The 12,304-nt window shown below is 41.2% G+C and overlaps 1 protein-coding gene across 3 annotated transcripts in view; it reads right to left on the bottom strand.

Annotated features, from left to right (window-relative positions):
- Positions 1-12,304, bottom strand: part of WASHC5 (WASH complex subunit 5) — a 64,285-nt gene that overhangs the window by 43,293 nt on the left and 8,688 nt on the right. For 2 of the 3 annotated variants that reach the window (XM_058564924.1, XM_058564925.1), the window contains 4 exons: positions 10,104-10,296; positions 7,474-7,626; positions 5,453-5,566; positions 3,329-3,500 (listed from right to left, as the gene is read on the bottom strand). In XM_058564924.1, the coding sequence (XP_058420907.1) occupies positions 3,329-3,500; positions 5,453-5,566; positions 7,474-7,626; positions 10,104-10,296 (632 nt within the window). The remainder of the gene's footprint in view (positions 1-3,328; positions 3,501-5,452; positions 5,567-7,473; positions 7,627-10,103; positions 10,297-12,304) is intronic. The other variant, XM_058564926.1, reaches the window with a different exon arrangement.

Consider the following 12,304-nt stretch of genomic DNA (forward strand, 5'->3'; position numbering starts at 1 on the left):
TCAAGATGTCTGGCATGTACAGAATGACTGTGTTGAATAAGCAAAAGTCAGGGGTGTCTTTTGGTGCTTCTGTTATGGTGAAGCCTTCGGAGGGCCATTTCATATATTGATTTCTAAGTTACTCCATCAGGGGAGACTCATGACAACCTGGAGAAGTGCTCAGTTTTCCTGGGAAACTGTAGAATTCTGATGAATCATGCATTCTCCAGAACTATCTGGGAAGAAATATGCTGGACTGGTGTGTCTATTACACATAGACAACTTTTTCAGCTTCATACTTGCCTAACTAAAAAAAAACCCAAAAACCCAAACTTATAAAGAGTTCCACTAGTCTTTATATCAATTCTAATTCAACATGAAACCTTCTGTATTACTTTGCTTTCAGTTTCGGATAGGGGACCTCACTATGCACTAACAATTAACTCCTTGGTATAAACCAGGTTTGGTTCCTGTGTTCTCAGGGCCTGATCCTCTCTCTAAGACCTGACCCTCAAGAATTCAGATGCAGAGAAATGAGGGACAGATCCTAGAACTGTGGTAGCCTTAGGGTCAGACTTAAGTAGCCAGCCAGCCCTGCCCACCCAATGTTGGCTCAGAGCGTGTTTCTTCAAGAGCCGTACAGCACTGCAGAAGCATCCTAAGGTGGGTGAAATGCTTTCCTCGGGTTAACAGGAAGGAATATGAGGAATATGCCTTCTTTCCTGCACACCATGACCCAAACACCAGAAAAGCTAAATAAGCAGTTACTTTTCCCACGTATGACTCACAACCAGATAGGCAAGTCATTTGTTTCCGATAAATTATGACCTTGTGCAATCAGGTCAGACAAGTGCCAGGCACAGAAATGGAAAACACATGTGGCTGAAGATAAAGGTATAGAACTCTGACAGGCCAAGGTTGTCTCCGGCACAGTGCAAATCCAGAGGACCACTGGCTCCCAGAACATAGGCATGGCTGTCAGGCACAGTCGTCTGGAAGAGGAAGATGAGGCTGAGGCACGAGAAAACCAAGGTTGGTTTTGTCATAGGATAAAGTGAGGGCTTGAGTTGTTTATAGGCTTGAGAATGTAAGACTTTTGGTAAAGAAGATTATAAACTCAGTCAACATAGTAAAATCCTCAAATTAGAACTGGAGTTTATGTAAAACAGAAACTCAACTAATTAAAAACACATCCATTAGATGATTAAAAACTTGCACTATGGTATTCACGCCGTGAGCAAACTGTAAATTGGAGAGGGATCTGGCCCAACAAGCAAAACGATGAAAAAACAAACTGGAAAGCAGCACTTGTGAGAAAGATTTAAGAAGCTGGAGATTGCTGGAGTGAATCTAGAGACACAGCCTTATCTGTAAAAACAAGGAACCTGTTTTTACAGGTACTGTAAAACTGGTACCTGTCCCAGGGTAGGTTCTCAAGAAAAGTTTCTTGAATGAGAAACAAAAAGCAGAAGGCTTTACAGGGCTGCTGAAGGACACAACTCTTAGGGGGAGGGGAGGGGTGTGCAGCTCTGGATGAGTAAACTCATTAGCTAATTAAGGCTATCAAGCATTTACTAAGCATAAGGAACTGTGTCAGCTCTGAACATGCTCAGGTATTAGTCCCACCTACTTATTTTTCTACCACTAAACCAAGGGTTTTAAAGTCAGGCTCACGGCCCCTGTGGAGGTGTTTCACACAATCTGTGAAGCTTCTGAACTTGATGGCCAGTAGGGTCTCAAAGATGGCCACCACTCAGCAAAGGTTAAGAACCAACCTCCCTTAATTAAGCACTCCAGTCTAGCCAGTTCATCAACTCAGTGGGCCCAGTTTTCCTATAGTTCCAAAATCATACCTTTTCTTCCATCATTTCTCCAGTCTAGAATTCCTTCTGCTTTTTTTTTTCTTTTTTGCTTGAGGAAGATTGTCGCTGAGCTAACATCTGTGCCAACCTTTCTCTATTTTGTATGTGGGATGCCGCCACAGCATGGCTTGATGAGCAGTGTGTAGGTCCGCACCTGGGATCCAAATCCGCAAACGCTGGGCTGCTGAAGAGGAGCATGCGAACCCAACCACTATGCCACGGGCCAACCCTCCTGCTTTTTACTTCAAAATTTCATCAAGGGCTAGTCAGCTCTTGCCTCCTGTGTGGAGCCTTCCTGGACCACCTCCATCTCTCCACTCCAAGCCATGTTTCTCTCCTGCTCTGGACTCAGATCCCCCTACTGTCTGTTTCACACATTGGGCTCTTAGTTACTGGCTTGGACCTTGTATTAGTTTCCTACTGCTGCTGTGACAAATTACCACAAACTTAGTAGCTTAAAACGACAGAATTGGGGCCGGCCCAGTGGCGTAGTGGTTAAGTTTGGCGTGCTCCACTGTGGCGGCTCGTGTTTGTGGGTTCGGGTCCCAGGCACTGACCTCTACCACTCATCAGCCATGCTGAGGCAGCAACCCACATATAAAATGGAAGAAGACTAGCACAGATGTTAGTGCAGGGCTAATCTTCCTCAAGCAAAAAAGGAGGAAGATTGGCAAATTGGCAACAGATGTTAGCTCAGGGCTAATTTTCTTCAGCAAAAAAAAAAAAAAAAAAAGAAACAAACAAATTTGTTCTCTTATAGTTCCAGAGGTGAGAAATCTGAAATGGGTGTCACTGGGCTAAAATCAAGGTGTCGGCAGGGCTGTGCTCCTTCTGGAGGCTCCAGGAAAAATCCATTTCTTGTCTTTTTCAGTATCTAGAGGCTTCCCGTATTCCTTGGCCTGCAGCCCCTTCCATCTTTAAAGCCAGCAATGGCCTCTTGAGTCTTTTTCATGGTGCCATTTCTCTAGTTCTGACTCTTCTGCTTCCCTCTTGCCAATTTAAGGACCCACGTGATTACACTGAACCCACTGGGATAATCTTCTTACTTTATGGTCAACTGATTAGCAGCACGAATTCCATCTGCAACCTTAATCCCCTTCTGCCATGTAATATAACATGCCCACAGGTTCCAGGGATTAGGCCATGGGCATCTTTGGGCGAGTGGGGTGCGGCGGCGTCATTCTGCCTACCACAGACCTGCAGTTATACTTTTTCATAGGTATACATCCGATCTCCCCAATTTGACCAGCGACAAGCTCCTTGAACGTGGGAGGTAAATTTCCTCATCTTCCCCAGCACCTAACAATACCTGACAAAGGGGCTGTTCGGTGGGCCGCTGACTTGTCCAAGTAGACACAAAAACAACTAACTTAAAAAAGCAACTTGATTCTCCTCCAAGGGGTAAACCACTTTGCATCATGAAATAGATCTTAAACCTGAAAGCCTTTATATGGAGCGATATACACGGCCCACCTTTTGTGCATTACCTAAGTCTGCCGTATGCAGCATCAGCCATCGGATGGAGACGTTGCAGTCTCTCAGGCAGTTCAGGAGCTTGGGGATGTTGTCCAGAACCATCTCCTCCCTCAAATAACCTTCCTTCAGAAACTGCTGCACCTGAGCACGCACTCTTTCACCAACGGTAGCGTATCTGCTTGCCTTTGAAAATAAAAGACTTGAATTACATTAAAAAAAGGAAGAGGATTATTATCTTGAGAGTGAATCACATTCAAATGAATCCCTTGACAAATAATAACATTTCTATATGAGATGAGTAACATATGGACTACAGTTTATAAGACTCAAAGGCAAGTGGCTTATTGGACATGTTTGGAAAGAGTATTGGACTTAGAATTAAAGAGACTAAAATCTGGTCTGGCTATGATTAAATATTGGTGTGACTTTGGATTTAACCTCTGCGTATTGGTTTCTTCAAATGTAAAAACTGGAGGACTGGATCAGGTGGCTCCTAACATCCCTTCTATTCTTTTTTTTTTGCAGGGAAAGAGTCCCCCTGAGCTAACACCTGTTGGCAATCTTCCTCTTTCTTCCCTCCCCAAAGCCCCAGTGCATAGTTGTATAGCCTAGTTGTAAGTCATTCTAGGTCTTCTATGTGAGCTGCTGTCATAGCATGGCAACTGACAGACCCGTGGTGTGGTTCCGCTACCAGGAAATGAACCTGGGCCACCAAAGCCGTGAGAGCACCAAACTTTAACCAGTAGGCCATCAGGGCTGGCTCGGATCCCCTCTATTCTTAATTTGGATGGAAAAGAAACAACGGCAGAAGCTCAATTGCCTGTTTTCCCTATTATTATCTACAAAGGAGGCAGAGCAGAGCAGAAACACTCAAAAGATGAGATTTAGACAGATATATGAATTTTGAAACCAGCCTTTTGGAAATTTGGTCATTCTGCTTCACCTAAAGCAAGAGTTAAATGTGAAACATCATTAACCTAGTCCGGTTAGTTTAAAACTATCACAGGATATTTCATCAGAAGACTCTGAAGAGCTTCTTACAATGTCACAAACAAGAGAATGCAATTTGGAAAGGAATTTTAGTAATGAAAAATTAAACCTCTGATGCCGGTAAGTATGGAAGCACTACTTTCTCTAATATATTTCTAGGAGACAAGCCAAAATTGAAATCATTTTATGTATTATTTATGGAATTCAATTTATTTGAATAAAACATGCTAAAGGTCTTCGAGTCAATATTATTCTATCCACACTGGAAACTCAAAAACTCAGAAAGCCAGGCTGAGGAAGAGAACTATTTAGAAATATTAAGGATGCTCCCCAATAAAAAGATTTTATTTTTATTCCTCTGTTTACTCAGGTGTTTTCCTTCTTGCCTTCTGTTCTTATCAAAGGGACAGAATATAGCCATTTAAACTTTATGGAGATGAACGTCTTTAGTCTTGTTCGCACATCAGAAATGACAGATTTAAATTATAGTGAAAGGGCATATTGTCTACACTCAGTTACCATCTTCATCACTCATCCTTCTGATGAAAATATTCAAATTCTAGCTACTAGTGAAAGTATCTCTGTCCCTAAGCACACATTCTTTTTTTCTTTTTTTGTGAGGAAGATCAGTCCTGAGCTAACATCCATGCCAATCCTCCTCTTTTTGCTGAGGAAGACTGGCCCTGAGCTAACATCCATGCCAGCCTTCCTCCACTTTACGTGGGACGCCGCCACAGCATGGCCTGACAAGTGGTGCGTTGGTGCCCCCCCAGGGATCCGAACCTGGGCTGCCGGGAGCAGAGCGTGCGCACTTAACTGCTACGCCACGGGGCCGGCCTCTAAGCACACAGTGTTTAAGCAAGAGTAAACGAAGTCAATTGGGGCCATAAGTCACACCGATTCATCTTAGGGTGCTGAATCTTCCTTAGGACCCAAGTCTCCCATTTATATATACTATATAAGTTAAAAATCTACAATTATCTACCTTATTCTGATGTGCAAAATTCACCTTTCATTAATCATTGTACTAAAATGTCTACGTGGACATCTTCCAATTCCTCGGGAAATCTACTTAGCTCATTTCCTACGCCATTAAAGCCTGCTGGCTGTTGTTCCAGATTCCTCCCCGATCAGCCGGAACCTACCTGTTCTCTGACATTTGAAAGGTCCAGGGTATTGTTTAAAGCAGTTTTTGCAGCTTTATAAGGTTCCCAAGCATCTGCTAGATTCACTGTGATCCCCATGTAAATACTAATTACCTGGAAGAGGAGATATTCACTCAGTATTTGTTAGATACCTACTCACTTCAAGGCAAGGGGCTGGGAAAATACAGTTACAGAAGACACTGCCCACTCCTTCACGTTTAAATGCCATGTCCATGAAAATCAATGAAAAACCAAAATATATAGATAAGAGTTCTTCCTTATGAGCACTGTGGAACAAGAGTCACAATGTTGCTACTCACGGAAAAATAACTAAAACAAGGTTTTCCTTTCAAACTGCTGTGTTAGATTCCTAGATGAAGAAAAATGCAAGAGGAAAGGAAGGCGGAAACTTTTGACTAGAGCAGAGGTTTTCCCAAACAGTTTCATCTCAGCCTTTACATTCTTAAAAGTTACTGAGGACCCCCAAGAACTTTTTTTTTTAATGTGGGTTCTATCTATTGATATTTATCATATTGTGCATTAAAATTGAGAAATCAAAAAAAAAACTTAATTCATTTAAAATAACAAGAAACCCGGGGCTGGCCCAGTGGCGCAAGCAGTTAAGTGCACACGCTCCGCTGTGGCGGCCTGGGGTTCGCCGGTTCAGATCCCGGGCGGGTACTGACGCATTGCTTGTCAAGCCACGCTGTGCCGGCGTCCCATACAAAGTGGAGGAAGATGGGCACAAATGTTAGCACAGGGCCAGTCTTCCTCAGCAAAAAAAGAGGAGGATTGGCAGATGTTAGCACAAGGCTGATCTCCTCACAAAAAAAAAAATAAATGAATAAAATAACAATAAACCCATTATATGCTAATATAAATACTTTTTAATAAAAAAATCAAAGTGAAGTTTTTCCAAAAACATTTGTGAGAAGAGTGGCATTGTTTTGCATTTATTCTTTTTAACATTAAATACAATCCCTCTTTATCCCTATTAACATTTTTCTTTAAAAGTCTCTATGGTATAAGACTAATATTTTCTCACTAGGTTCTTATTGGTTGGCCTTTGCCCGGAATATCTTTTATTCCCGTATTTTCAATGTGCCAGTGTTTTTTTAGGAGTATATCATGTAAGTATCATGTAACTGGCTTTTGACCTTTCTTCATACTGCAAGAGTTTCTGAGCACAGCATTACAGCCAAAACTTCTTTATTAAGCTTAGGCAAATGAAGCCAGACTATCCGAGTTTTCCTCTTGCTTGCTCATCTCCAAGCTCGTGAGTATGATTCATTCATGGATACAAAGCATCATCTCCTAAATGTAGGCTGTTCTCCTTACCAGCAAAGCTCCTCTTTCAGTCCCTCATCACAGAGAGTTAATATGACCCCATGGCTGGTAAAAAGTGAAATAAAATCTGCTACCTGAGAACACGACCCGATTCAAGATACTTTGTTAAAACATCTGCGTGCAAAGAAACATTTCATATATATTAAGTATGTTAAGTCAGTTTTACTCCTTTAAGAATTAATATTTTTAAGTGAAACAATGTTTAAAAAGTTACAAGCACATCCCTGCAGTAATGTAAACCCTAACAGCCCCGTCCACATTACCCTATATACAGATAAAACTTATTATAAAAGTGAAATTCTTATTCATAAAATGACAAATTAGATGAATTCTACTAGCTTAGATTGATAAAACAGGAAAGAACAGAGAAACGCTTATGTAACTTAGTTGCAATCTCAGTAGCTAAATTAAGATACATTTTATACATGGTTTTACCTTGAGAGTATCCATTTAAGAAAAAAAAAAACTGAATAAGTTCTCCAAGAAATTTTACTGACCGATTTATTCCTTCATGTTACGATTTATAAAATTCAACACACAAAGTAATTTTACATAAGTGATTTTATCTCGTTATTTACAACATTATGATCTTTGGGTTAAAGGCCAAAAGAATGGAAAAATCAGTTCTCTAACAAGCTTATTTTAGAGAAAAAAAGACTAATAGTAATACTTGCCCAATTATCTGGAAAGTATTTATCCACTATCTCTCTCATTTTTGCTTGATGAGCATGAAGAATGGAAGGTTCAAAGTAGAGAATTACATACAACATGGCAGCCTGATTGGCCAGGGCCGTGCTACGATGCTCAGGCAAAGGATATGCTGAGACCTGCAACACAGAGATGAGACCCAGAAGAGGCAGCTGTTGGTAACAATTAAAGTTACATGTGCCAAACAAATGAGCTAGTCCTAGGACATATCAGTCTCTCAAAAGTCCATCTCCTTTGAGAATCGTGGACACCGGAAGCAATTCTTAAGATTGTGGCACTGGTAACCAGGGCCTTCCTTCTTAGCCCTAACCACATGATATTCTCTTCCTTCCAGCCCTTGACTCTGCTGCAATTCTAAGTCCTTTCCTTAAAAAAAGAAAACAGTTTTAACCCCATGTCTCCCACTAGTTGTCTACTTCTGTGTCTTTCCCATCACAGATAATCTCTTAGAGCTGACAGATTCCATACTCACTGTTGCTATTTTCTCACTTCCTGTTTATTCTTCAACTCACTGAAATTTGACATCCACCATCACCTCAATGGAATTTCCTAAGGTCACTTGTAACCTCACAATGACCCAATTCAATGGCCTCTTTTTTTTTTCATGAGGCAGATCAGCCCTGAGCTAACATCCATGCCAATCCTCCTCTTTTTGCTGAGGAAGACTGGCTCTGAGCTAACATCTGTACCCATCTTCCTCCACTTTACATGGGACGCCGCCACATGGCCTGACAAGCAGTGCATCAGTGCGCACCAGGGATCAGAACCCGGGCCGCCAGCAGCGGAGCGTGCACACTTAATCGCTACACCACGGTGCCGGCCCCTTCAATGGCCTCTTGAGCACTCTCACTTAAATCCTCCGAGGAATGAAATTCTCTCCTTCTTTGGTTTCCCAGACACCCCTCTCTCTCCTCAATCTGCTTTGCTGGGGTTCTCCTTCTGCCTGCCTTTTAAATGCTGGTCTGTCCCAGGGTTCCACTGCCTCATGTGTTATGAATCTTTGGCATATCGCCTCAAGGACCATAAGCAGAAAGGGAGGAAATTATTACAAGGACAGACACAGCAGTGTCGCACGGAACCTGCAGGCAGGAATGTGGCCAGGTCTCTGGAAGGGCCTGGAGCTGCGAACTAGAAAGCCTTCACTGCTTCTCCACCTGACATGTTTGCCCAACTTTTCACTCTCTCCAGACTGTTCTCCAAAACATGGCAGAATGAGGCTGCCCTCAAACTCCAAGCTTTGCAAGTTGTGGGTAAACCCATGTCCAGAAATTGTTTCTCAGGCCCAATTCCAAATTACCTGGAGACAGGGAATCTGATCCATCTTGGGTCAAGTGACTGCCCCTGCTCCAATCAGCCAGGGATGGGGGAAGTGCAGGGCAGAGTGGGGTGGACACACAGCACAACCACAGCTTAACCCCTGTGTTAATAAAGGTCACGGGGCAAGGAGAAAATTGAAACATACTGCCTTGAGACACGGACAAAATGGACCAGATAAGAGGCAGAGGGGGTAAGGAGAGGCAGCGAGGAAAGAGCACGGGCTTTGAAGTCTTACAGACCTGAATTCAAATTATGGTTCTGCTACCTAGTTATTTAAGCTCTGTAAGCCTTATTTTTCTCGGTATCAACATGAGGATAATGCTGTCTACTTTGCAAGACTATTGTGAGGAATAAAGAAAATGGAATATGAAAAAAACCTCTTATGATTTTGATTCATATTGAATTCTCAATAAATGGTAACAAATATTATAGAGACCTGGTATTTGTCGGTAGCCCCTGATTTTGAGTTGTCTTAAAAAAAAACAAAACTTTTTTATTTACACTTAACATATTCACACAAAAAACTAACAGGAACTAAAGAACTAAAGAACTGTACAGAGCAGGTGTGCTCTGTGATCAATGATATCCAGTTATCACAGGTCCGACTCTTTACTCTCTTCTAGTAAGAGAAATATATAGAACACATAAAATCATGTTTTCTTCAGGACAATAAAGTCAAAAGGTAGTTTCCTTTGGTATCCTTTTAAGTAAGTGAATGATATACGTACTGGAGAGGACAGTGAGCTGCAGGATCTTTACAGCCCTGCTCATGCTGCCCCTTCTGAAGTGCCCTTATGTCTCCTTTGTCACCTGTTGCAATCTTGCTGTCCCTGTTATATGCTCCATGGCACCCATGCTTCCTCTAAGATAACACTCATCTTGCTTTCCTGTAATTCCTTTAATTGTCTGTCTTCTTTCCTCAGTTACAAGCTCATTAAGGGTAGGGACCATGGCCTGCCCTCATCAGCGATGGATCTCCAGAACCTAGCACATGGACAGGCACATAACACACACTTGATAACTATTTCTTAAATGAATGACTAAAAGAATGCACTTCTTTCCAAATATAGCTCAAATCCCATCTCCTCCGTGAAATTTCTAATTCTGCCCAAATTAATATCCATCTTTCCTCTACCATCCCATACCACAGCTCAAAAGGTTTTAAATAGTTTTTAGCTGCTTTTACTCTTTTGAAGAAGAAGGAAGGGAAGGAGTAATTGAGGAGGAAAGTGAAATCAGTCTCTTAAACCACTAAGATCTTAGTAGATTTAGTCCCTACCTGGTTGTAAATATCATCAGATCTTAATCGACCAATGACCATATTGATGAAGGATTCATTGATAGGCACTCTCTGGAAATAACTCTCAGGATAGTTGGGTGGTCTTTTGGCTCCTGGTTGGCTGGAATAACCGGTACTTCGAAGCAGCTTACAAATATCATCCATATTGGAATCAGCAGAAGATCGAGCAGCACTGAGCCATGTTCACAATGGAAATAAAGGACGAAACAAACCACACATATTAGAAACTCAAAAGTCCAACAAAGTGGAAGAATTTCATTAAAACTTGACTTTATATAGTTTTAGATATGACCATGGGTCAATTTATATCCTTAAGATTCAAAATTATTAATATAACAAACTTATAAATGGGTTCTTGTACGTTTGTACAGTTCTATGTAAAGGGCCACAATCCCATCTCCAAAATCCTTGGGGCTGGAATTGTTTCAGAATACAGCATTTTTCAAATGTAAGCAAGTAATATGGTGTATCAGTCACATATGATAAAATACTCGAGTAGGGTCTCAGTTAGCATTCCATGATCAACACACAATATTTCTTCAGTAAAATTGATGAACATTCACACAAGTGAGATACATGAAGACTATCCATAGTCTCATATCTGCTCTGATCAGGTTTTCACTTCAAATGATTTCATGCCAGATCAGGTTTTGCTGCCAAAGGAATTACTCTGTGTGCGTATGTGTGTATGTGTATACACGTGTATTTTTTTTCCAGAGCTCTTTGGATTTCAGAATTGTAGATGAAGAATGTGAACCTGTACCAATGTTCCTAAGTTAAAAAATAACTTTAAAAAATTAAGTCAATTTAAAGTGGGATATATACTAACCAGTTTTGCTTGGCAAGGTGCACCTTCTATAGAGATTTAATCAAAACATTTGTGAATTTCAGGGTGGTTTGAAGTAGTAATCCCTCAAAGAGACTCAAAGTATCTTAGACTTGAAGATGACCTCCTATCTGATGTAAGAATCTCCTTTGCCACAACTCTGACTTGCAATACTTCAGTGTCACTGCAATAATGGATCCTCACATTCTAATGAATTAGCTGTTGTCAAAGCTGGGCTTGATAAGGGGACAATGCTGGATTGTCAAAGCTGGGCTTGATAAGCACGCTTTGTTTCTTCTTCTTTATGTTATTATTGTTTTTGTCTTCCCACATACCTTCAGAAATATAGGCAAGGCCACGCAAAGTTCATTTTTAAAAACATGGATGTTAAAACAGCTTATGGTCAAACGGATGTGAGTGAATGATGCATGCTAGCGGACACTCTCCTCACATCCTGATACAGCTGAAAGGAAACAGGCTAGTTGAGTAGCCTAAGATTAATTTACTGCTGAGGAGACAGCAGTACCAGGTGTCACTGAAAATATAATATCCCCAAATCATCTCCTCTCTGCCAAGGATCTGCCTCTTTGCCCTATTTTTTATCCTAATTTGTAAGTTTGCAAATGTTAATTCTAGTCCTCACTTCTTTAGCCAAAGTTATGAATTGACCCCTTTTTATTGACTCTATCTTCCCTGATTCTTGACGATTTCTAACATTGACTTTGTATCCAATTTGACTCATTAATTCAACAAACTGAAACCTGTGTGCTAGGTACTGGCATTACATAGTTAAGGTGCCTGCTGTTCTTTAAAACCCGACTTTATATAAATATCAAATCGCTATGATGTACACCTGAAACTAATAGGATACTGTACGTCAATTATACTTCCAAAAAATAAGACTCTGTTTCCTGAAGGTTCACAGCTCTGTACAGACATACGTAACACATGATCGTGATGTGTGCTGTTGTTTGCTTTTTTTTATCTCTACATATATATGCGTGAGAATTCATTTTCAATCTGACCCTGAGCAATAACTTTTCAAAGTCATCAACCTGAAAATGACAACAGAAAACTCATTCATTTCTTTACAGCTGCCAAAGAGTAATATTGAAAACTTAAAAAACAAAAACAAAAAAAAACCTCCAAAAGAACATTCCTTAGATTTTCAAAATTCACAAATTTACCTTTAAGGCAAAGAAAATTCGGGGCCTGGCCTGGTGGCGCAGTGGTTAAGTGCGCGTGCCCCGCTTCGGCGACCCGAGGTTTGCAGGTTCGGATCCCGGGCGCGCACCAACGCACCACTTGTTAAGCCATGCTGTGGCGGCGTCCCATGTAAAGTAGAGGAAGATGG

This window comes from Diceros bicornis, chromosome 21 (assembly GCF_020826845.1).
Source record: "Diceros bicornis minor isolate mBicDic1 chromosome 21, mDicBic1.mat.cur, whole genome shotgun sequence".
Lineage (NCBI taxonomy): Eukaryota > Metazoa > Chordata > Mammalia > Perissodactyla > Rhinocerotidae > Diceros > Diceros bicornis.